Source organism: Helianthus annuus, chromosome 11 (assembly GCF_002127325.2).
Source record: "Helianthus annuus cultivar XRQ/B chromosome 11, HanXRQr2.0-SUNRISE, whole genome shotgun sequence".
Taxonomy (NCBI): domain Eukaryota; kingdom Viridiplantae; phylum Streptophyta; class Magnoliopsida; order Asterales; family Asteraceae; genus Helianthus; species Helianthus annuus.
Genome location: NC_035443.2, coordinates 165,786,835 through 165,811,070, shown reverse-complemented (window position 1 = coordinate 165,811,070; position 24,236 = coordinate 165,786,835). Strand labels below are relative to the sequence as shown.

Here is a 24,236-nt window from a genome sequence, read left to right as displayed (position 1 = left end):
CCATTTGTGTACTTTTCTCTAAATATTAAGTCTAAATCATCTAAATAAGTCATTACGTTAAAATCGCCTAGATAACTAACTTTTTCGTAGAAAGAAAGAAAAAAACTATGTTGTTTTGTCTTTGATATTAACCTTTAAAAATATTATTCAACTGAATGGTAAAAATGGGAAAAGATCAAATAGGAAGTTTAGTTTAGGTAGAAAGGATAAGAAGCAATAAGATAATGACATGTCGCAAAGATAAAAAAACATAAGGAGGAAATTTTGGTAATGACCTAATCTAGGGCTTTGGTGAGGGGTTTCAGATTTGGGTTTTTTAATTCAAATATGGGGTTTCATAGTAGGTTTTAATTGTGGTTTTTGATTTGAATAAGGGGTTTTCGGTTTTTATGGTTAAATCTGATGGCAACGGTGTGATGCTTGGAATGGTGGTTGCGGTGGGAGAGGTTGATAGTGGAAAGTGATGCTGGTTAGGTGATGGCGGGGATGGCAGGGGGTGGTAGTGGTGGTGAGAGAGAGAGAGAGAGAGAGAGAAAATTGAATAAATGGGTAAAATGTCTATATAAAAAATGTTTTATATAAATAAAGGGGTAAAAAAACTAATTTTTCGTCACATGAGATCCACTTGGTCAGATTTAACCATAAAAACTAAGTTAGACTCAAAGGACGTAACTTTCAAGGCTTTGCAAACATATTGTACGTTTTTTTTTTTTTTTTTTGAAAGTAAATGATATAGTTTGCAATTTGTTAACATAAAGGACGATTTTTGTAAATTACTCTTGATTAAGTAAAAAAAGCGAGTTTTTTAGAGGGATGGGCCTGTAAGTTTCATTCCCAAAGCATAATACCCGTTTGGTATCCGATACCGAAAAATAGGCAAATTGATACCAATATTTATTTATTGGTGTTTTACCCGTAAGCCGAAGCCGAAAAACAACCAACTCTGCCCCCCAAAACCAGCCCGTCAACGAAGAGTAAGTAGGTGGCCTCCCCACCCATCGCTTTCCACGTCATCATCCCTTCAAAAACTCCATTGATATACTCTACTAAAAAAATACTGTATACATTATTCTACTAGACTAGACGTAACAGACTTTGTCACTCCCTGCCCTGCATCCGCCACTCCCATGGCAGCTTCTCTCTCTCACACCTCCACCTTCTCTCCAACCACCACCACCACCAGACTCCGTACCCTCCTCCATTTCAAACCCTCACCCTACCCAACCCTCTGCTCCCGCCGCCCTCACTACACCCCAAACCACATCCCAAACCCTAACTACATCCGCATCTTCGACACCACCCTCCGCGACGGCGAACAATCCCCTGGCGCCACCATCGAAAAGCTCCGCATCGCCCGACACCTGGCCAAGCTCGGCGTCGACGTCATCGAAGCCGGCTTCCCAGCCTCCTCTGAAGCCGATCTAGAAGCCGTCGGCAATAACAGTAATAATAATAATGTGGCACGTGAGGGGGAGGATGGTCACGTGCCGGTGATATGTGGTCTTGCGAGATGCAATAAGAGTGATATTGATCGGGCGTGGGAGGCGCGAGGTATCCGAGGATACATACGTTTATTGCGACTAGTGAGATACATATGAAGTATAAGCTTAAGATGAGTAAAGAACAAGTTGTTGAGAAAGCCAGGAGTATGGTGGCTTATGCCAGAAGTTTGGGGTGTGATGATGTCGAGTTTAGTGTCCGGAAGGTACATTGTTGTTTCATATAATTCATGGTTGTTGTTTGCATGCACAGTTTGATTGATGGATGAATGTGTTGTGTTGTTTGCCAATGAGCTATATATAGCTAGTGAAAATTCGGGTAGGTTCGAATCCGATCCCAACCGGGTTTTACTGGGCCTTCGGGTGGCGGGTTTGTCTGCGATCGTGGGCGTTTGGGGTCACCTTTTGCCATTGGGTTACCATGGGTAGCTGGCTTTTATTCGTTTGTCGTTAAAAAAACGTGTGTTGTTTTTGAGATTACCATGATTTGGGACGAGGTTGTTCGGTTTGGTTGTAATTCTTTTGGATTGATTTGGTTAGGGTTGTAGTTGTTAATAGCGAGCGCTATAGCAAATAACGTAGCGCTGGATAATCGCTATCTGATGTTTAGCATTTTTAGCGACCAAACAGTTATAATCTTCACTAATTGCATAAAAAGCCTTAACTTTGTGAATAAAACCCTGTATTAAAAAAATATATAATACGTTATCGCTAAACATCAAATAGCGCTCACTATCGCTATTTACCGCTATTCGCTATTAACAACTATGGTTAGGGGTTAGGATTGGGGATGGTGTGTTGGGGAGTAGGGTTAGGGATTGGTTTTGAAAAGCATGTGGTGCTCTGATGCATTAAGATCCTAAAAGATGATTAAGTGATTACGGGAGGCGTTGGTAATTAAAAACACACCAAGGGGCTGTTTGTTTACCTTTTAATGAGGCTCTTAATGGTTCAGACCTCTTACTTACTGGTTCAACACTTAATGGTTCAGACTGTTTGTGTCGTGAGTAGATGTCTGAATGGTTCAAACATTTGCCTCTGAATGGTATAGTATTATACAGAGTCTGAATGGTTAAGACCTCTAATCTGAATTGGTTAGTTCCTCTAAAGGGTTAAGCATTATACTGGCTCTTAATGGTTCAGGCCTCTTACTGGTTCAGCACTTAATGACTGGTTCAGCACTTAACCATTCAGAAGTTGCCAAACAACCCCTAAGAAATTGTTTATAGATGATATTATAAGTTGTTTAACTTTGAAATACTAAATTGTAAGACATTATCATCATATCTGGTCAGATTTGTTTAGTCGTGGTCTAATTTGTTTAAACACTCAAACCCCTTGCTTAATCAATGATCAAGTTTGAAAAACTTAAACCCATTGCAATCGACAGTTTAGTTTGTTTAAATATTGGTTAACTGCATCAGATTGGATGACATGTGCATCAACTGCAGCGATGCAACCTGTAGTGGTGTTTATAGTTTCTTGGTTAGAATACGTATATAAAGATTACTTATTTTGTCTCATTCTTATAAAATACGGATTTGTGTTATGTTCGTTAACAGATCAGAGAGGGAATTTTTATACGAGATCTTGGGAGAGGTTATCAAAGCGGGTGCAACCACCCTTAACATACCCGATACTGTCGGTTATAACTGGCCTCGTGAATTTGGGCAGCTCATTGCTGACATAAAGGCCAATACACCGGGCATCATCGAGAATGTCATCATTTCTACCCACTGCCAGAATGATCTAGGACTTTCTACTGCCAATACTTTAGAGGTACGTTTACGGTTTACATACATATTATTTTTTTCGTTTTTACTATTTATTACTTTCGTGTCCTAATTTACATGAATATTAGGGAGCTTATAATGGTGCAAGACAATTAGAAACGGGATTGGAGAGAGAGCCGGTAATGCTTCTTTAGAAGAGGTAAGTGTAACACTTTCATGTACATCAAGTGTTTTATTAATATCTTAACACTTTTGTTAATTGATCGATTATTTAAACCAGGTGGTAATGGCTTTAAAGTGCAAAGGAGAATTATTGGGTGGTCTGTACACCGGTATCGATACACGACATATTGTCATGGCTAGCAAGATGGTATATCTCCAAGTTTTTTATTTTTATTTAAAGAACAAGGGGTTGTTTGGTAGCATCTAATGATTCCATTAAGAGGCTACCTCTAGTAAGAGGTAAGGGTGTTTGTTTCACAAAAATAACACCTCTTAATGATTAAGTGATAAGATGATGCTGAATGGTTAAGAGACGGGTTTACCCTTGCCCTAATAAACTTCCTTAACCCTGAAACTTCAGCCACCACCACCCACTACCGCCAGCACCCATGACAAACACCGCCAACTACCTCCACCACCCGCCACCTGCCAACCACCAAATACATTTCATTCATCACGAAATAGTTCAGAGGGGTAAAATAGTCTTTTTGCGTAGTTATTCAAAGCTTTAGCCAAACACACTTACTGGCTAAGCACTTACTGATTCACAGCCTCTTACCCGGTTAGACCTCTTACTGGTTCATAGGTTCCTAAATGATTTTTAACATTTGACGTCTCGTTTACTTTAAATATTGTATTTAGGTGGAAGAGTACAGTGGACTGCAGGTGCAGCCTCACAAGGCTATTGTCGGTGCTAATGCTTTTGCTCATGAAAGTGGAATCCATCAAGACGGAATGCTAAAGAATAGAAATACATATGAAATCATGTCTCCTGAAGATATCGGGCTTTTAAGGTCTAATGAATCTGGTCTTACACTTGGAAAACTCAGGTATTTTACATAATTGTTTACCTTTCATTATATTTTCACAGACTTTTTAAAATATAATAATAGTCTAATGATTTTCAATTATTCTTGATCAGTGGACGGCATGCTTTGAAAGCTAAACTTTTTGAGGTAAGAGTGTAGTTATGAACTCATTGATCTGTAAATATGAAATAGCCAACGCCCTTATTATTATTATGCATTAAACGTATTTTCTATTTTTTTATGTTCAGCTTGGTTATGACATTGATGGGAGGGAACTTAATGATGTCTTTTGGCGGTTTAAATCGGTTGCCGAAATGAAAAAGGTTATTACCGATGATGATTTAATAGCACTGGTATCCGATGAGGTTTTCCAGCCCACCGTTGTTTGGAAGTTTGGAGACGTACAGGTACGTATCTCACGGACATATAGGTAAGACGCAAGACTCAGGTTTAGATAGCAACTAATACTATATACACGTATTTGCGTACCCGGTATGAAGGAATATGTTTGTGGGTTTTGTTGGCAGTGGAACGGGTGCATCGATGGATATTGTTATCTCCAGTGTTAGGGCGTATGTTGGTGCCGTTAACAAGATGTTAGGGTTGAAGAAGCAGTCAACAAGTTAAAATTTTTGTATGTAATGTTTTGTTAGGTTAGGTTAGGGGTTGTATCTTGTTTAATAAATTTGAGAAACTTATGTTTTTGTACCAGTTTTGATGTCATAGGAGAGTTCACAAATGCTTAGAAGCATATCATATTATTCTTTATTTGGTTCTCTCTTTCATTGTTGGTGGGTAATGCAATTAAAATAGTTGACTTTTATTAGAACTTGACCATGTTGACTTTTGTTGATACAACTAAATCTGGGTTGAGGATTGTTGCGAGTTTGGATCGCGTCTACATCCTGACCCTTTCCTGTGTCCAGCTGCCAAAGAAAACTCTCCGACCATAGTATTAAGAGAGGGTGAGAGCTACCATGATCGGTATGGTTAATGTTTTGGAAACCGGACCGATCAATAAAACAACCGAGAGTTGACGTAGCAGCAGGAGAGAAGTGGGGATGGAGTCTAGAGGGACGGACCCCTTAGTTAATTAAGTTGGTCTCTTTCTTGTAAAGAGATGTGGGTTGGATCAGACCGCATGAGCCTCACATGTTTGAAAATTGAAACCGAGCCGAAATGGTTAAATGTTTTGAAAACCAGACCGATCATTAAACTGACTGTTTTACCAGTTTTCTAGCAGTCATACCGATTGAATTAAACTGGTCTTAAAATATAACGAAATAAATAACTATATAGATATAACAGTTTTAGAATAATATAAAGGTAACATACGGTATGAACAACAAAATAAAGATTCAATAGTAAATAAGGTATGAAATATAATATAAGATGAAAAAATAAAGCTGATATGTCAAATCACTAACAGCATTTACCAAGTCACCGTTGAGTGTTGTGTTTTCAATTGTTAGTTTGATTTTTCATTAATTTTTGGAGGGGTTCAAGGGGCACCTTCTATTCTATTCTATCCAATCCAGGGGCGGACTCAAGTGGCCGGGCGTCCTCTTAGAAAAATGTAGTGTATTTTATAGGCAAAAAAACTCGATCGCACTTTTTGAAAGTTTGGTTGGACCCCTTGTTCGCACCATCAGAAAATAATTCCTAGGTCCGCCACTGATTCTATTTGTATCGTAAGTTCGTAACAGACCACTTGGGGTGGTGTTTTCGTTGGTACCGGAGGTGCCACATCAGCAACCCTTCTTCCTCTTGTCCGGGCTTCTAATCCCTTCACCCTTAGACACTGACGCATGCTAGTTCTTGATTTCTGAGTTAAGATTTCGAATAACTTGTAGAAATACTTCGATTTGAATAAATATTTTAATTTGAAAGTGATATCATGATTTAGAAAGATTGTTCAAAGAATAAATGATGGAACTTAGACTGGTAGTTTATATCAACATTAGTAGAGGTTTCAAGGGTTCGTTTATAAATAAATCATCTAATTACTGTCTTTTATTTATCAATTTACCTTTTTTTTGAAAGGTATTTATTTATCAATTTACTACTGATTTAATGGAATTTTCTCCGGTAAAATCACATTCCTTTATTTTATATTAATTAATTTAGTTCCCACTCACCATTAGGGATATATTGTCTGTCACCTTATGTTATTCCTTCCCTTTTCAAGTAAACACAATATTCAAAGAATTTATTGCAAATTATTATGACAGAAAGATAAACACTGTTTGAGATGCCACAACATTTGATTCCTTATGTTATTCCATCATTTTAGCATTTGAAGAATGTATTAGCAAAAGTTCATTCTTAATGAGTTTGACCAAGGACTTTTAAATCTACAATTACACTTGATAACTCTTGATTGGAGTCTTGTGTAATTTAAACATCTTAACCATTGGCACCGCCTTTCGTGTATTGTTGGAAGGTCTAAAATGGTGGAATCTAGAAATCACATCGCCCCTTTCTTGAATTCTATACACGCGGCGACGATGGTGAAGATACGTACATGAAACATTTACTTATCATACGACAAATTTCTAACGAATATCAACAAGGAAGCTCTCTCACATTGTCTACCTAACGCCTTGATTTCTTTGGTGTTACTTCCAAGCAAAAAGTGTTGCCTATGTAGGTAAAACCTAAGACTCCACGGTTTGATCATTGACATTTTGGTAAGCTCCATTAGGGGTGGATTCATTAATGATATAACTTAAAACAATTAATGATATAACTTAAAACAATTAACGCTTACATTATCTTTTATGTCATAAGATCATATGCATGCATCATCTTTCCTGACCTGTATTAGTGGACCTTATTAAATCACTATCACAATACATCTCTTATTCAAGATTTTCCTACCGGGAAGAAAATAATTGGACTAGTAGTGACCAAAGTAATATTTGTCTATTTGATGTTGATTTTCTTTTCAAATTATGAACCAATTACTTCAAAACACATGGCAAGCTCTGGCAACACTCACGTCCAAGATCAATCCCGTGTCGACACATATGCGTTGCCGCCACCATCCTTTTATCTCTGATTTGAGTGTTATTTTAAACCAGTAATTTTATCCCCCATGGCATCGAAACGTAAAATAACTCAAATTTATATCATCAAAAGGTATTGTATTTGACCGCACCGGTTTCCGAACAAAATTTACGTCAAAAGGTACACCAACTGAAAACGCACATAAAAATGAGCACGAAAATGTATTATATTTGACCAGTGGCGGACCCAAGTGTTTTGGTGGGTGGGCGGGTGCACCCCTTGAAAAAAAATTGGTGTATTTTTTTAGGCAAAAAACCCGACCACACCCCTTGAAAACATGGTTGACCCCTCGTCAGCACCCCCAACAAATAATTCATGGGTCCGCCACTGTATTTGACCCGACATAATTTACGTCGAAGCGTAAAACAACTTGAGTTTATATCGACACGAACATATAAAAAAATAAGCACTTAAAACTTGAGGGTGTCAAACTGACATTTCATAAAGTTTTTAGTAAGTTAAAGAGGTTTAATTGTGAAAAATGAAAGTGAAAGGGTTAAAGTAAAAAAGGACAAAAAAAGTTACTGTAGCGTGACGTGATAAAACGCTATACTAACCACTAAGTTGTTCTTTAATATTGTTGATAATGATGATAAGGCTATTGGGTATGGAGGTGGTCCATCACTTGGTGATGGACCTCCATGTAAGCAGTCACATCATCAGGTGTGGGTGATGAGCCTAAGGTGTGGGTGATAACCCCCATCACCTTTTTGTTATATAAACAAGATGTATGTATGTATGTATATGTGTTTGTTGGATAAGAAAGAGAGAGGAGCGTCGCCTTCAGCAATAGGCCGACGAAACCTATAGGACGAGCCTGGGGAAGAGGGTGTGGACGATCCCGACGAGCTGCGACGGGCCTGGGCCATCCCCCACACCCAACAGCCTAATATGTCAAATGACTTTTTTCCCTATTATCATCACTTATTTATACTTAATAGAGACATTATTAATTATAACAATCTATTTAGTTTTGCATGTCTAAAGAAACATAATAAGTTTCATTTAAATGTTACATAATAAAATTTAGTTTTTCGTAATGTACAAGTTAATTTCATTGCATGGTTTGCATGTCCATCACTACGTCTATGGTCATCCATAAACATTTGAGATCCGTAAGGACCACATTAGGTGCTTTAGATAGTTATCTTTCTCAAATATGTGCATATTGAAATAGATATCTTTCTCAAATGCAAAATCTTAACTAAGATTGTTTTACTAAAAATAACTAAGTGTTCTTGAAATAAAGTTCACATCTTTATTCATTTCAACATCCCATTAATCTCATATTATATATTAGACAGTCTTCAACGCGCACATATTTATCCCGCCCGTGCCACGCTGGATATGTTCTTGGCGTTGGAGATCGGCGCCTGATTATGTCCGTATAAGAGAAGCCCGTGGAGAAGGGCTTTACTTTACCTCAGTCCAAACCATGGGGTGGGCCCAACTCCGACGAATATTGAAGGGAACGAGAGGTTTTCACTAGATGTTTGTGAAAAAGAAAATATCTCATCCAACTCTACCGATTTTGATTTGTTATATGCCGATGAAGTTTGCGAGAAAAAGAAATTTAGAGTCGCAGGTGGTAAATGACGAGAGAAAGAGAGGGTAAAATGGATGAAGAGAAAAAATCAATATATACACAGACACACACATATATATATATATATATATATATTAACTGATTAACTTAATAATTTAATTTTATGCCCGTTCAAAAAATTAATTTAATGTTATAAATTCTAAACTAAATTAATATTTTAAATATATATTTATGATTTAAGTAGTTAAACTAAAAGTAAAAAATTTGTGATGTATGGAATATGTAATGATTTTGTAAGGTTTGAGATGAAAGTGAAGTTTTTAAGAATTTGTGAGCATATGATGTGACGGTTGACTGGGCAACTCAGGGCGAACTTTAGCCGAAGAGAAGTTTTTAAGAATTTGTGAGCATATGATGTGACGGCTGACTGGGCAACTCAGGGCGAACTTTAGCCGGAGATAGTGTTTTATAATATTAACAAAATTCAACCTGAATTAATACCATATTCAATTTAGCCGAAATCTAAAAAGGTCTAAAAGGTAAGCACATATGCTTAAAGAATAAAAAAGAAATAGCATAAAACATAAAAAGTGAAATTACCCAAATTGTGTGTCCCCAATCTCTGCGCCTCTATTCTACCAATGGCTCCTAAACACTTTTGACTCATTTACAGCCATTGATTTCATAATAATATTTTCTCATTTTCAACTCTCTCATTCTTGATTCATCCTCCTATTTAACATCAACTCTCTCATACTTGCCACTAAAGCAATCATTTTTCTTCGATGATTACAATTGCCATTCTTTTTCCAAACCTACCCGCTTAAAAAAGATCCCAAATTTACATTGGGTGTTTCATTTTCTCATCTGGGTTTGAGTATTTCTTGAAAAGATTTACAGACAAAGCGCAAGTTTGGGTTTTTTAATTAGTTATTGAGGTTTCTTGAATTGGGTATTCATATTCCCATCTGGGTTTGGTTATTCTTGAATAAAAGATTTACAAACAAAGTGAAATTTTGGGTTTTTTAGTGTGTTATTGAGGTTTCTTGAATTGGGTATTCATATTCCCATCTGGGTTTGGTTATTTCTTGAAAAAGATTTACAAACAAAGTGCAAGTTTGGGTTTTTTAGTGTGCTTTTGAGGTTTCTTGAATTGGGTATTCATATTCTCATCTGGGTATGAGTGATTCTTGAAAAAGATTTACAAAAGAAGTGCAATTTGGGGTTTTTAGTGTGTTACTGAGGTTTCTTGAATTGGGTTTTCTTGATTCTTGAAAAGGTAGATTTTTCTTTTTTTTTTTTTTTTTAAATCTAATCATGGTTAGTTTTAAGGAGATTGTGTCAAACAAGACAGTGGTTGGTCTTGTGTTGGGACAGATTCTTTCACTTCTTATCACATCAACTGGATTTTCATGATCTGAGCTTGCTAGAAGAGGTTTGTATTTTCATTATCTGGGCTCCATGTGATTTGTTTTCTTTCTTTTTTCTTTTTTCATAATAGACCAATTTGAGTTTTTTTTTGGAAGCTGACTGATTTGTTTAATTGATTGTTTTTTCATAAAAGTAATAGTATTGAATTATGCAAAAAGTGGTTTTTTGTTGTGTCATAAAATATCATCTTTAGTGGTTTGAACTTTGAAGTGAGTACAATAATGTGTTTTTTTCAATCTTTATTCTATTATGTGAAAAGTGAATGTATTTGATGCTGCAAGCTGTAATTTACTAATTTACACTGAGTTGTGCTTTGGTGTTTGATACTTTGATTCACTTTTGACAAATCAACTTTTGTAAACCAATATACTTGAATTTTCACATCAAATTAACCATTTTTATGGTGGAATTTATGCCAAAAACACACTAGAATGTGCTATTTTGTACAAATTAAGATATGCAGTGGCGAAGCTTGAGATTTACGATCGGGGGGTCGAAAACGTATATACCTAAAAAATTCTATACGAAAACTACATACCGCGCACTGCTGAGCGAAAAGTTCGGGGGGTTGGGCGCCCCTCCTGACCCCCACAAAGCTACGCCCCCGAAGATATGTGAATACAAAAGATTTATTTTTGTAATTATGCAACAACAGTCATTTGTTTTGCAACACAAAAAAAAAAAAAAAAAAACTAGTAGGATGATTTAAATACATAAAAAGCTACAAGCTTTATGTCTTTTAGCCTACATGGTTGGTGTGATATGCATATTTTATGAATGTTTCATCAATGAAAGGTGTGTTTTGTTCTCTAATTCATACCATTTGTGCGTGTTTTTATATCGAATCTTTGTGTATATATACATAGAGGATCGTTCAATGCTGTGAGAACCGCATAAATACATGTACATATTGCTTTAACTATGATACATACAACAGTTATGTAAAATGCTTAGTATCCGATGACATACGTTCTAATTTAACTTTTATTTTGTAACGTAGGGATCAATGCACCTACATCACAATCTTTAGCTAACTACGTGATGTTGGCAATTGTTTACGGAGGAATATTATTATACAGAAGAAGCGGGCTGAAGGTTAGTTATTTACTTATGGTTTTTTCATTGTGTTAAATATGTATTTCGACAATTATCTGCATCAGTGGCAACCGTTTGACGAATTTCTGTTCTGTTTCATGTTAACATTTGCAGGCCAAATGGTATTATTATTTACTTCTTGGGCTTGTAGATGTCGAGGCTAATTATCTTGGTAAAGAATAAATAGAAAAAAAAAAAAAACAATTTGTAGATTATCAAATAAACAAATGTGTATAAGTGTTGAATGTGCTGACTTGACCTTTATTTCTTCTGATTAACAGTGGTGAAGGCGTAGCAGTATACATCAATAACGAGTATAATGCTGCTCGAATCCCCTCGGTCATACTGCTGACGTGGCTCTTTCTAAAGACAAAATACAGGTACAAGAAAATTGCAGGTGTTGCCATCTGTATCGCTGGTCTTGTGCTCGTTATTTTCTCCGATGTTCATGCTCACGTGAGTATATTGTCATATTACTATATATCATAATACACTTCTTACAAAATTTATTCATTCTATATTGACTTGCAACCCGTATAACCGTACATATGCTGACATGGCATCTGTTTGTAGAAAACTGATGATGTGGACGCCATTGTGTGACTTACAAGTGCCACATCATCCGTTTTGTACAATTTGGAAGCCACGTCAGCTATTTGCATGTGCGACCGGTAATTCAGTTAATGACATTTTCTCTAATATTTATGTGTTACCTTCTTAGAAAGCGGAAGCAACCCTATTAAAGGGGACTTTTTGGTGGTTGCGGGGGCCACACTTTATGCTGTCAGCAACGTTAGCGAGGTAAGCATTTTGTTTTTGGTCAAACGGACACACTACTTTCTTGACTGTTAGTTGACCTGTACGATATGCTGATTAAAACATATACATGTGTGTGTGTGTATCTTTATGTATGTATGTATATATATTGACTAAAGACAACTTTATAAAAACACTAATTTTGTGAGCACTAATAACTGTTTTTGGGGTTGTGCAGGAGTTCTTTGTGAAAACCGCTGACAGGATTGAACTTATGGCAATGTTTAGTGGTATTCAAATGTATCCTTGCATGCATCATTATGGAGAATTTCAATGGAGTTCCTTAATTTTTTTTTTAAGATTTTATTATTTTTTACGGTTCCCCGTTTGTCGTTTAAGAAATGAACCATTTTGACCCGTTATACAACCAAACTCATCCATTCTTACACCTTTATATGTACTTATGTAGCATGTATTTATATGATTCGATATTTATATATAATACGTAGTAAGCAAAGTGGCATAGTGAAACTGGCATTTGAGTTTCGCTTCACGTTTGTATTCTTTTAACAATGTCAATAGAAGCATACTTGAGCGCGAGGAACTCAAATCCATCCATTGGTCTTCAGGATCAGTAATCTCTCCATCTCTCTCTATACACACATAGATATGTATATATAAACACATACATATATATATATAGATACTTACAAATATGATTCATGAAACCTACTTACAAATATGTTTCATGAAACATAAAGATAAATGTGGCTTCCTTCTGCATTTGGACTTTATATTATTATAAAACGTTATTTCAAGTTCTAACCGTAGATGTTTATTTGTTTGACTTTGTAGTTGCTTCCTTACACGGGATTTGCAGCCGCAATGTTTTTATTTTACTCAGGCGTTCCTGTTTTGCTGAAGGTAATAAATAATGTCTGAAATAATTTTGTCACTCCATCAACGGCATAAAATTGTGTATATATGTGCGGGCGCTCGGGGGGCAAAAGTGAAAGTGCACTAATTTTAACATTATTCTACTAATTTCGTGAAAATAACGTTAAAAGAGGGGGATGGTTAATCATGCATCATGTGGTGGCGTTGATAGCTGAAAGACAAAGGAGTACATGCACTAATCGGCCTTTGTCTTAGTTGTTGAGTGTTATGTGCCTTATGTCGAAGGCTTGATGCAAAACTACTATCGAGCCGTGGGTCTCATTGGAAGCAACCTCTTTATTCCTACGGGGTAGAGGTAAGGCTGTCTACATCTTACCCTCTCAGACCCTACCTTAGCTGTGCTATTGCTGGGATTTACTGAGTATGATGATCCATGGCATAAAATTGCAATGCTTATATTTTCGGAAAGTTTTCAAGTTATAATTACATTTTTGCCCTTTATACTCATGTTTATTCTTCTTGTTTCAATTGTAGATGAGTGGAGCAACAATGTTGAATCTGTCTGTCATTGCTGACATCTGACATGTGGTCGGTCTTGATTCGTATCTTCGCATACCATGAAAAGGTTTGTAGACATATATCAATGAAACAACTATCTGAAGAAAAGATTATGTTGACTTTGACTTTTGACTTTTTTACTTTGACCATCAGTATTTTGTAGCCTTTGTTGCCGTTGCTATCGGGCTCGTTGTTTATTCAGGGTGCGCGTTTAGTTTCGTTGCTATCTTAAGATACAAAAAAACAACAGTTTTTATATTGTGGAAATTACAATGTTTGACTTTTTTCGCGACGTTTGACTTGCTGCAGGTTCGATAAAGAAAACCATGCAGACGAAGCAGCAGATCTAAGCAGATATTTAGACGAAGAAGCCGGAGACCCGAGTTCAAATAAACATTTAGCAGCTAGTAGTAGTGGCAATATCAAAGGGGATGATGCAGTGATCAAGAAGATTTGATCTGGAACCAATAGCTTCATCTTTTTATTTTATTTTCATTATTATCAATGAATTTAAGGAACTATAGCTAAGCAATACACATGAATAACTTATTGAATGCCTATCAATTGTTACTTGTTTGAATCCATGGCACCGGGGTTTTACTGTAATGGACCTTCGGTTGGCGGGTTTGCACTGGAACTGGAGATGGTGGGCTTGGTTTACCCAATGCTGTTTGCGATCGAGGGACTATTGGCTCGCCTTTTGTCATTGGGCTACCCGGGTAGCCGGGCTTTTATTCGTTGGCCGTTCAAAAATAATAATACGATTATGTTGACTTTGACTTTTTTACTTTGACCATCAGGTTGATTGGATGTATTTCGTAGCCTTTGTTGCCGTTGCTATCTGGCTCGTTCTTTATTCAGGGTACGACAAATTTCTTTTATTCTTGTCGTTTGTGGGACTTGAACCCAACTAGGCTCGATCACACCCTCTTGACCAGGAATCCACTAATAGAAGCCTGCTACGTGTCAAGAATCGACTCATTACGCCCAGCCTGTGTCAAGGGTCGGCTCATTATGGCGCTTCACCTACCAGACACAACAAGCATAAAAATAGGTCTAACTTAGCCAAGGGGTTCAGTTTAGCTATAGATTTAGCGGTATACGACAAAAAACCGTTCTATGAGGCAACCTGAGTTTGGTTATGTCCTCTTCATATACAAACTTCACAATACCTACAACATATCAAAACCATATGCATATTACACGATACAATCATACATAACGTGAACAACTTCTTCATCAAACGAAACGATTGCATCTTTCCCTCACAATAAATCTCCCGTCCGGTTCAAAAGATCCTCTTCAATTTATCTATAACCACCATACGGCTGTTGACCACCGCCACGACCCATCATAGGATTGTAAGTTCCAGGCGGTAGATACCCTGCTGACGGTGGTTGCATTTGGAACTGGCCCATGGGCTGGTTCATGCCTCCATAACCTGGTGCAGCCATGCTGGGACCCATCATGGGGTTCGGTTGGGGTCTGAGTGCACCTGCACCCGCACGTCCGATTCCAGAACCCGAACCCATGGTTGTAGTTGACGTAACCGCGGTTGCACTTGGTTTCTCCATTCTTTTATCCTTCCTGTTCAGCGCTTCAAAGTCTACTCCAATATCCGACAATGGGTTTGTTTTAGCTGGTCGTTGTATAAAAAGATTCATTAGTAGCATATACTTGACATAAGAATGAGATAAGATAAAATGGGCGGGTCAGGCCGTTAACATTTCCAGTTTTTTGAATTTTATGCAACTTATTAGGGCTGCAAATGACCCGAACGAACACAAACGAACCTTCGTAAACAAGAACGATCATATATTAAATTTCGAATAAAATCAGCATTTTCATTACAAAGATGGTGGCCCTCGACAATATAGGTGACGATGAGAATTTTTTTAAGGTTGCGATTTGCGAAGGTTGGAACCCTACACAATACTTTATTAAATGTTTTATTATTAGTGGGAATTGAAGAATTAAAAAAAATTATAAGAATTTAAAACCATAATGAAACCCTAATAAACTATCAAACACAAACGATATGATCGAACGCAGCCTATAACCAATATATTAAATTCAATATATTAAATTCAATTTTAAAAGCTTTATTTTATTGCTAAAACTGCATATATGGCCAACCCGATCCATAACCCATTATTATAAATAATAAAGCAACTCACATCCAGCTATATTCATTCAGGTTAACGAGCCCACGGTTCAACGTATCAGCCCAAACAAACAGTGGATTTTGTCTCGTTCTTGAGGGACTATAGCAAGAGCTCCCGTTGAAGCATTTAGGGCAGATCCAGACTGAACCGGTGGTAGCTTCCCTTCTTTGGGTTGTTAACTGCCTGCCTGCCTGCCTGCGTTAAAACTCCTTAAACCCTAATCTCACTTCCCACCCGCCGCTGCTCTTACTTTCCTCCTCCTGAATCAACCATGGGTCGCAGCAGCAGTCAAGCTCTTCTCGACCTCGAAACCACCACTCACACTTCTTCCTCCAAAGGTACACTTTCTCATACACATCAACTCCTCCTATTATATCTTATTATCCACCTGCACCTTTATTTGCAGAATCAGCGCTTTTACTTTGCAAACCAGATGCCGACGACGGTGACCTCTTGTTGAAGAAGAAGTTCGAAGCTGCAAAAAGTAAAGCTAATGCACTTCCTGTTACTAAACCTGCAATTACCGCTCCTCCTCCTCCTAGCCTAGGTTCGTTTTTACTTTGTATATTAGGTGTGTAAATTAGCAGAGTTAAAGGTTGATTAGACTCGAGCTTTGGTAGTTTAACTTACGAGAGCCCGAGCTCGGCTTAGTGTGCTTAGTTTTTAAGCTCGGCTCGGGTTTGGCTAGTTTATTGTTTGTTAATGAATTCATATATATTCATAACTAGTTTTTATATATAACAATATATACATTATTTAGTTATTATATACATATCAAATATTGAGCCAACTTGAGCTCGAGTTTGTTTATTAAACAAGATTATTATTATTATTATGCTTGGTCTTGTTTAGGCTCATGAGCCAGCTCGAGCTCGCTAAGTGAAGCGTGGGCTCGGGTTTGTTTATCAAACAAGCTTATTTTTATGATTGGGATTGTTTAAGCTTCGAGCTCTTAGAGGACTGAACTTGAGTAGCTCACGAGCGGCTTGGCTCATTTCTGTCTTGTCCATGAAGATGAATTGGTGCCTTTTTGTTTGTACTATGTTATAAAGTAATTTTTGATTTTTTTTAGTTTGCTGCATGATTATTGCTTGAATCTGATTTTCAGATTTTACATAAAGATGAAATGTTGATAGCTATGTGCAGATAAAAGTGTGTAGCCAAATAATATTTAGTTTTTTTTTTAAATAATTTGAGGAATTACTTTTATTGTGACGTAAACTAATGCTTGTATATGGTATTTGTATTACACTCACTTACACTTACACAAAGAACAGATTGATCAGCATCTGCACACAAATGTGTGCACTGGGCTACATTGTTTAAGTGAACATGTGCACTAGGTTTAGTTAATCATTTAAAGCAAACAAGATGTTTACGTTTTTTTTAATATAATTTCATTGCTTCAGTTATGGGCAAATTGAAGGACTTTTTAGGAGTCATGGCAGAATCAAATAAGAAGTTGCAGCAAGAGGCAATGGTATTCAAATATTCTCCTGTTCATTGTTCGACATCTGTGAATAGACTCAATTGAGTATAGACATTTTACCAAATTGTGCGCTATTATGTGCAGAACTCCAAGAATCTTGATATTGAGGCACTCACAGGGGATGAATCAGAATATATTGAAATGGTATGCAAGCGTTTTTTTTACCTTTCTTTCGTTTAAATTATAGGCACACTTGGTAAAAAAAACCATACATCCTCTTCAGTCTTGAAGAACAAAGTTTAATTAAGTTTGTTTCATATATTTTTGTTGTGAAAATTTGATTACTACGTAATACGTTGTAGATTATTGCTTATAGTAGATGCTTTGTTAATCACTAAGGTATCTAGTGATTGGAGTTTTGAATTATTAAACTTGATTTTCATCTTCCTTGTAAGAATGCGAAAAATGCTAGTTTATATAGATCAATTTTGAGAAGCGTGAAAATAAGCTGCACAAAATCTGTGTTTTTGGAACTTTTGGCCAAAATCATTCATTATCGCTAACACTAATCTTTCATTCTATCATTTCAAGAATGATGGTTTCGTTGTGTGAGGCATAGTTATTAAAGGCGTTAGGCGCATAGGTCTCGCCTGTGGCCTAGGCGCAAAGGTGCAAAAAAAGCGCGGACCTGAGAAAAAAAAAGCGCACAACAAAAAAACTTAAAATATTTTTATATAATAGAAAGTTAATACTATTCTTCATATAAAATAAAACTAAAGCTATTATATAACATTTTATATTGTTATAAGTGTAGAAAAATAGTTTCCATTAGATAAAAGTAGGAAATCTACTTGGAATCTTGCCAGAATTTAAAGAATTTGGCCAGAAACTCCACTGGAATATGCGCATTAACCATCACTTGGAGAATTAAAGCGCAATTGCCTTGACTTAAGGCGCAATCGCCTCGCCTTGCTAGGAAATTGGGCCTAGGCGCAAGAGGCGATGGCTTTTAACAACAATGGTGTGAGGATTTAGGAATCATGTTAATATGTAAGTAGATTATATTTATCTTGTCAGTTTTATCACTTCATCTCACACCCACTTGGTAGCTTATGTAAGGATGTTTTTTTTTTTTATTATTAGATAATAACTCTATGCTCTATGAATTTCATGGTATTAGAACCTCAAAGCTCTTGGTATATGCCTATCAATGGGCGTGGTCTTGATCTGAATTTATCGTGTATGTGAACCAGTAGATGAAAAGGTTGAATATTTGGGTTTATTTATTTAAACACTAGATTTTAAGAGAGTGCTTTACTTTGATCTTGATCCACATTTATGTGAACCAATAGATGAAAAAGGAGAGTGTATGAAAAATGGACGAGCTATTGGACGAGTGGGTGGTGGGCTAGGATTATTTTCTTGGAATCCATACGGGTTGCTCGGGTCATAAGGACGGTTGTAAGGATGCATTTTTTCGTTTTGTAGAAGGAGAATTGAAGATGTGGTTGAATGTGGTAAAAAATGGAAGAAAAATGTGAGTTTTATAGTGAAAAAATGGAAGAAAAAATTATTATGTTTTTTTTTAATATAGCCGTTGGCCAACGGCTCTTTTCTTTTGGCCATTCACAAACCGCCATGTCAGCTCCCTTCCCCCGCCCCACGCCCGGCTTGAAACCCAAGCCCCAAGGGCCACGCCCCAACCCAAGCCCACCCGGGGTGGTGCCTTGGGCGTTTTCCCCCAACCCAAGCCCCATACCCCATGGCCTTAAATACTAGATTTTACGGTAGTGCGTTTTCTTTTTTTTTTTCTTTGGAGATTTGATGCTTTTAATTCACTTTTTCATTTTATATGTCCACCTAATGTGATTGACACCTCATTGCGAAATCAACATTTTACACTATACATTAACTAATGAGTGAGTTGTCAGGTCAATGTGGGTCATGATCCATCCATAGATGTTAGTTGGGTCATGGGTCAGGGTCAGATCCACCTAGTTGGGTTCTTTATTGGATCAAAATCATTATCTAGCTCATTGATAACACGTAAAAAAATGTTCTTGTACTGATTTTAACCCGTCCATTTTCTCGCCTCTTAACAAAAACTTGAAATTTGAAGTGCGTATTTTATTAATCGTATCTGTCTCCGTTAAATGACTTGCAGGATTTAATGCTCGGTGTTGCTGATCTAAACACCCCTGAGGCTGTTGCTGCTGCTGAATCCGCCATTGTCGGTTCTCAACCCATCATATCTCTTGATGCTAGTAGCAGTGATTCTGAATCAGAAGATAGCTCTGACGATGACAGCTGCAATGATGAAACTAACAAGGCGTCCGACTCTCGTATGAAGTCAAACGGTCAAACTCTAGGTGGTAAATCGACAAATGCTATTTCTGAAAATGGTCAAAAAAGAAAACGATCGAAGATTGTTGAGCTCCCATAGTAAAGATACATTGACTGCAAGAAAGTGACGATTTCTTGTAGCATCTGCAAGAGATGTTTTGGATTTGAAAAGTTTAATATTTTCTATTTCTAATGTATATGGTTTGCAAGATGAAATGAAGATGTGGTTGTGTGCTTGGATTATTTCGTTCGAGTTTTATAAGACGGGCAAAGAAGAAACGAGCAAACGGCAAATGTGTTCTTTCAAAATCTGTTACATTTTTAATTGTTTTGGATTATGGTTCATAGGGTTATAATACACAACTCTTTAAGGGAGGGATTGAGAACCTGAATCAGAACCGAACTGAAAATCAGAATGGAATCGATAACTGGGTTTACCCAGTAAGATGGGGCCTCGTCTAGGCGTGTGCAGCGGGTTGAAACCGAATACAATCCTACACCCGACCTGACTGGTATATGGTGGGTCGGTCTTGATCCTTTCAGGCCGAGTTAGTTTTGAGTTAAGCGGTCGAATATGAAATATCTTATATTTTGGGTTTACCCGGACCGAACCCAAATTCACCCTAATATAACTTGACCTTTTGAATTGACCTTTACAATATTAGTCGCTAGACTTATTGGATTCGACTAAAAATACTAAACATAGTTTAACAATAATACAAGAACGAGTGTGCGAGTTTATCCTTTAAAACTAATTAACGTATAACAACTTTTACTCATACATAAATGCAAAATAACACTGATACAATACCTGACTCGGGTTAGAATCACGTCAGACTCAAAGGCAACCGAATGAAAATTTAGGGATAATGGTGCCAAAAGTTAAAAGCATCCGGTAGGGAAAATTTAATGGGGAAATTTTAGATTTGGTCATTGTGGTTTACTAAAATTTTAGATTTCGTCCCTAGCTTTTCAAAAGTACATGGATGGTCCTTGTGGTTTGCACTTTGTAATGTATTTAGTCCTCAGCCAAAAATCTAGAGGTCTTAGCAGGTCCAAGTTAAGGACTAAATGCGTTATAAAGTGGAAACCACAAGGACCATCCATGTACTTTTGGAAAAAGCTGTGGACTACACGCGTTACAAATTGCAAACCATAGAGATCACCTACGCACTTTTGGAAAACTAAAAACCAAATCTAAAATTTTAGTAAACCACAAGACCATTTGTGTACTTTTCTCTAAATATTAAGTCTAAATCATCTAAATAAGTCATTACGTTAAAATCGCCTAGATAACTAACTTTTTCGTAGAAAGAAAGAAAAAAACTATGTTGTTTTGCCTTTGATATTAACCTTTAAAAATATTATTCAACTGAATGGTAAAAATGGGAAAAGATCAAATAGGAAGTTTAGTTTAGGTAGAAAGGATAAGAAGCAATAAGATAATGACATGTCGCAAAGATAAAAAAACATAAGGAGGAAATTTTGGTAATGACCTAATCTAGGGCTTTGGTGAGGGGTTTCAGATTTGGGTTTTTTAATTCAAATATGGGGTTTCATAGTAGGTTTTAATTGTGGTTTTTGATTTGAATAAGGGGTTTTCGGTTTTTATGGTTAAATCTGATGGCAACGGTGTGATGCTTGGAATGGTGGTTGCGGTGGGAGAGGTTGATAGTGGAAAGTGATGCTGGTTAGGTGATGGCGGGGATGGCAGGGGGTGGTAGTGGTGGTGAGTGTGTGTGTGTGTGTGTGTGAGAGAGAGAGAGAGAGAGAGAGAGAGAGAGAGAGAAAATTGAATAAATGGGTAAAATGTCTATATAAAAAATGTTTAATATAAATAAAGGGGTAAAAAAACTAATTTTTCGTCACATGAGATCCACTTGGTCAGATTTAACCATAAAAACTAAGTTAGACTCAAAGGACGTAACTTTCAAGGCTTTGCAAACATATTGTACGTTTTTATTTTTATTTTTTGAAAGTAAATGATATAGTTTGCAATTTGTTAACATAAAGGACGATTTTTGTAAATTACTCTTGATTAAGTAAAAAAAGCCAGTTTTTTAGAGGGATGGGCCTGTAAGTTTCATTCCCGAAGCATAATACCCGTTTGGTATCAAACTGATACCAATACCGAAAAATAGGCAAATTGATACCAATATTTATTTATTGGTGTTTTACCCGTAACCCGAAGCCGAAAAACAACCAACTCTGCCCCCCAAAACCAGCCCGTCAACGAAGAGTAAGTAGGTGGCCTCCCCACCCATCGCTTTCCACGTCATCATCCCTTCAAAAACTCCATTGATATACTCTACTAAAAAAATACTGTATATATTATTCTACTAGACTAGACGTAACAGACTTTTGTCACTCCCTGCCCTGCATACGCCACTCCCATGGCAGCTTCTCTCTCTCTCACACCTCCACCTTCTCTCCAACCACCACCACCTTCCTCTCCCCAGCCACCACCACCACCAGACTCCGTACCCTCCTCCATTTCAAACCCTCACCCTACCCAATCAGGGGCGGAGGCATGCTTTGCTTAGGGGGTGCATATGCACCCCCTCAACTTTGGGTTTTACTACATAAAAATCTACAAGTTTGAAACAAAAATTGTAAGAAGCCCCTTTAAAAAATCTGAAGGCACCCTTTGAAACAAATCAGTGACCGCCAAAATTAAGTTTTTAAATAGAGAATAAATAAAATTTAAAATCAGAAATATATTGGATAATTTAGGAGTTGCTCTGTTTTCTGGGTTGAGTAAGAGTGTGGTAGTAAGAGTGTGGTTGTCTGGTTGAAGAAGATGAGAGGATTGAGTAAGAGTGAACCGAAAGATAAATGAGAGAATGAGAGGTGCCTAATGTCTTTTTGTCTTTTTTTTTTTGTTTTATTAGGTGTAGATTTAAGAAGTATGATGACATTATATCATTTTATAATAGTAGTAGTAGTAGTAGTAGTAATAGTAATAATAATAATAATAATAATAATAATAATAATAATAATAATAATAATAATAATAATAATAATAATAATAATAATAATAATAATAATAATATGATTGAAGGACTGATTTGTTTACGTTTTTTTAATATAATTTCATTGCTTCAGTTATGGGCAAATTGAAGGACTTTTTAGGAGTCATGGCAGAATCAAATAAGAAGTTGCAGCAAGAGGCAATGGTACGCAAATATTCTTATGTTAATTGTTCGACATCTGTGAATAGGCTCAATCGAGTATAGACACTTTACCAAATAGGGCACTTTTATGTGCAGAACTCCAAGAATCTTGATATTGAGGCACTCACAGGGGATGAATCAGAATATATTGAAATGGTATGTAAGCCTTTTTTAGCTATCTTTCGTTTAAATTACAAGCACACTTGGTAAAAAAATCATTAGTCAACGACCCATCTAGCTCATTGATAACACGTAAAAAAATGTTCTTGTACTGATTTTATCCCGTCCATTTTCTCGCCTCTTAACAAAACTTGAAATTTGAAGTGCGTATTTTATTAATCGTATCTATGTTCGTTAACTGACTTGCAGGATTTGATGCTCGGTGTTGCTGATCTAAACACCCCTGAGGCTGTTGCTGCTGCTGAATCCGCCATTGTAGGTTCTCAACCCATCATATCTCTTGATGCTAGTAGTAGTGAATCTGAATCAGAAGATAGCTCTGACGATGACAGTTGCAATGATGAAACTAACAAGGCGTCCGGCTCTCGTATGAAGTCAAATGGTCAAACTCTAGGTGGTAAATCGACAAATGCTATTTCTGAAAACGGTCAAAAAAGAAAACGATCGAAGATTGTTGAGCTCCCATAGTAAAGATACATTGACTGCAAGAAAGTGACGATTTCTTGTAGCATCTGCAAGAGATGTTTTGGATTTGAAAAGTTTAATATTTTCTATTTCTAATGTATATGGTTTGCAAGATGAAATGAAGATGTGGTTGTGTGCTTGGATTATTTCGTTCGAGTTTCAGTTCAACTGTGTTGGGTTTGTGAGGGTCAGATTCAGTGAACTCGTGTTAAGACATCAAAATTAGAGTAATAAATTATTTAAAATTTCGATTTCAGTTCAACTGTGTTGTGGTTTTTTGTCCATAAAAGAATGAAATTCATGACCATTAGAAATGTTGAGTTTTTTGTTAGATGATTGTGTTTCATCCAGGGGCGGAGGCATGCTTTGCTTAGGGGGTGCACATGCACCCCCTCAACTTTGGGTTTTACTACATAAAAATCTACAAGTTTGAAACAAAAATTGTAAGAAGCCCCTTTAAAAAATCTGAAGGCACTCTTTGAAACAAATCAGTGACCGCCAACAAGAAGTTTTTAAATAGAGAAGAAATAAAATTTAAAATCAGAAACATATTGGATAATTTAGGAGTTGCTCTGTTTTCTGGGTTGAGTAAGAGTGTGGTAGTAAGAGTGTGGTTGTCTGGTTGAAGAAGATGAGAGGATTGAGTAAGAGTGAACCGAAAGATAAATGAGAGAATGAGAGGTGCCTAATGTCTTTTTGTCTTTTTTTTTTTGTTTTATTAGGTGTAGATTTAAGAAGTATGATGACATTATATCATTTTATAATAGTAGTAGTAGTAGTAGTAATAGTAATAATAATAATAATAATAATAATAATAATAATAATAATAATAATAATAATAATAATATACACTAACTCAAGATCTG

The 24,236-nt window shown here is 36.6% G+C and overlaps 3 protein-coding genes and 2 pseudogenes across 3 annotated transcripts; 4 read left to right on the top strand and 1 right to left on the bottom strand.

The window, feature by feature from the left end:
• The first annotated feature begins 960 nt into the window (after nt 1-960).
• LOC110890913 lies at nt 961-5,039 on the top strand (annotated as a pseudogene).
• Nucleotides 5,040-9,483: 4,444 nt separating this feature from the next.
• LOC110890912 lies at nt 9,484-14,529 on the top strand (annotated as a pseudogene).
• Nucleotides 14,530-14,715: 186 nt separating this feature from the next.
• Nucleotides 14,716-15,897, bottom strand: LOC110890911 (clathrin interactor EPSIN 2-like). The gene is made up of 2 exons (XM_022138556.2): nt 15,793-15,897; nt 14,716-15,254 (listed from the first exon to the last, which is right to left on the bottom strand). The coding sequence occupies exons 1-2, from the start codon at nt 15,806-15,808 to the stop codon at nt 14,923-14,925; spliced, it is 348 nt and encodes a 115-aa protein (XP_021994248.1). The 5' UTR covers nt 15,809-15,897; the 3' UTR covers nt 14,716-14,922.
• Nucleotides 15,898-16,051: 154 nt separating this feature from the next.
• LOC110890909 lies at nt 16,052-19,652 on the top strand. The gene is made up of 5 exons (XM_022138555.2): nt 16,052-16,118; nt 16,187-16,327; nt 17,190-17,260; nt 17,354-17,413; nt 19,374-19,652. Exons 1-5 carry the CDS (start codon nt 16,052-16,054, stop codon nt 19,650-19,652), a joined length of 618 nt encoding a protein of 205 aa, XP_021994247.1.
• Nucleotides 19,653-22,596: 2,944 nt separating this feature from the next.
• LOC110887264 lies at nt 22,597-23,516 on the top strand. The gene is made up of 3 exons (XM_022135004.2): nt 22,597-22,728; nt 22,822-22,881; nt 23,095-23,516. Exons 1-3 carry the CDS (start codon nt 22,660-22,662, stop codon nt 23,371-23,373), a joined length of 408 nt encoding a protein of 135 aa, XP_021990696.1. The 5' UTR covers nt 22,597-22,659; the 3' UTR covers nt 23,374-23,516.
• Nucleotides 23,517-24,236: the final 720 nt, after the last annotated feature.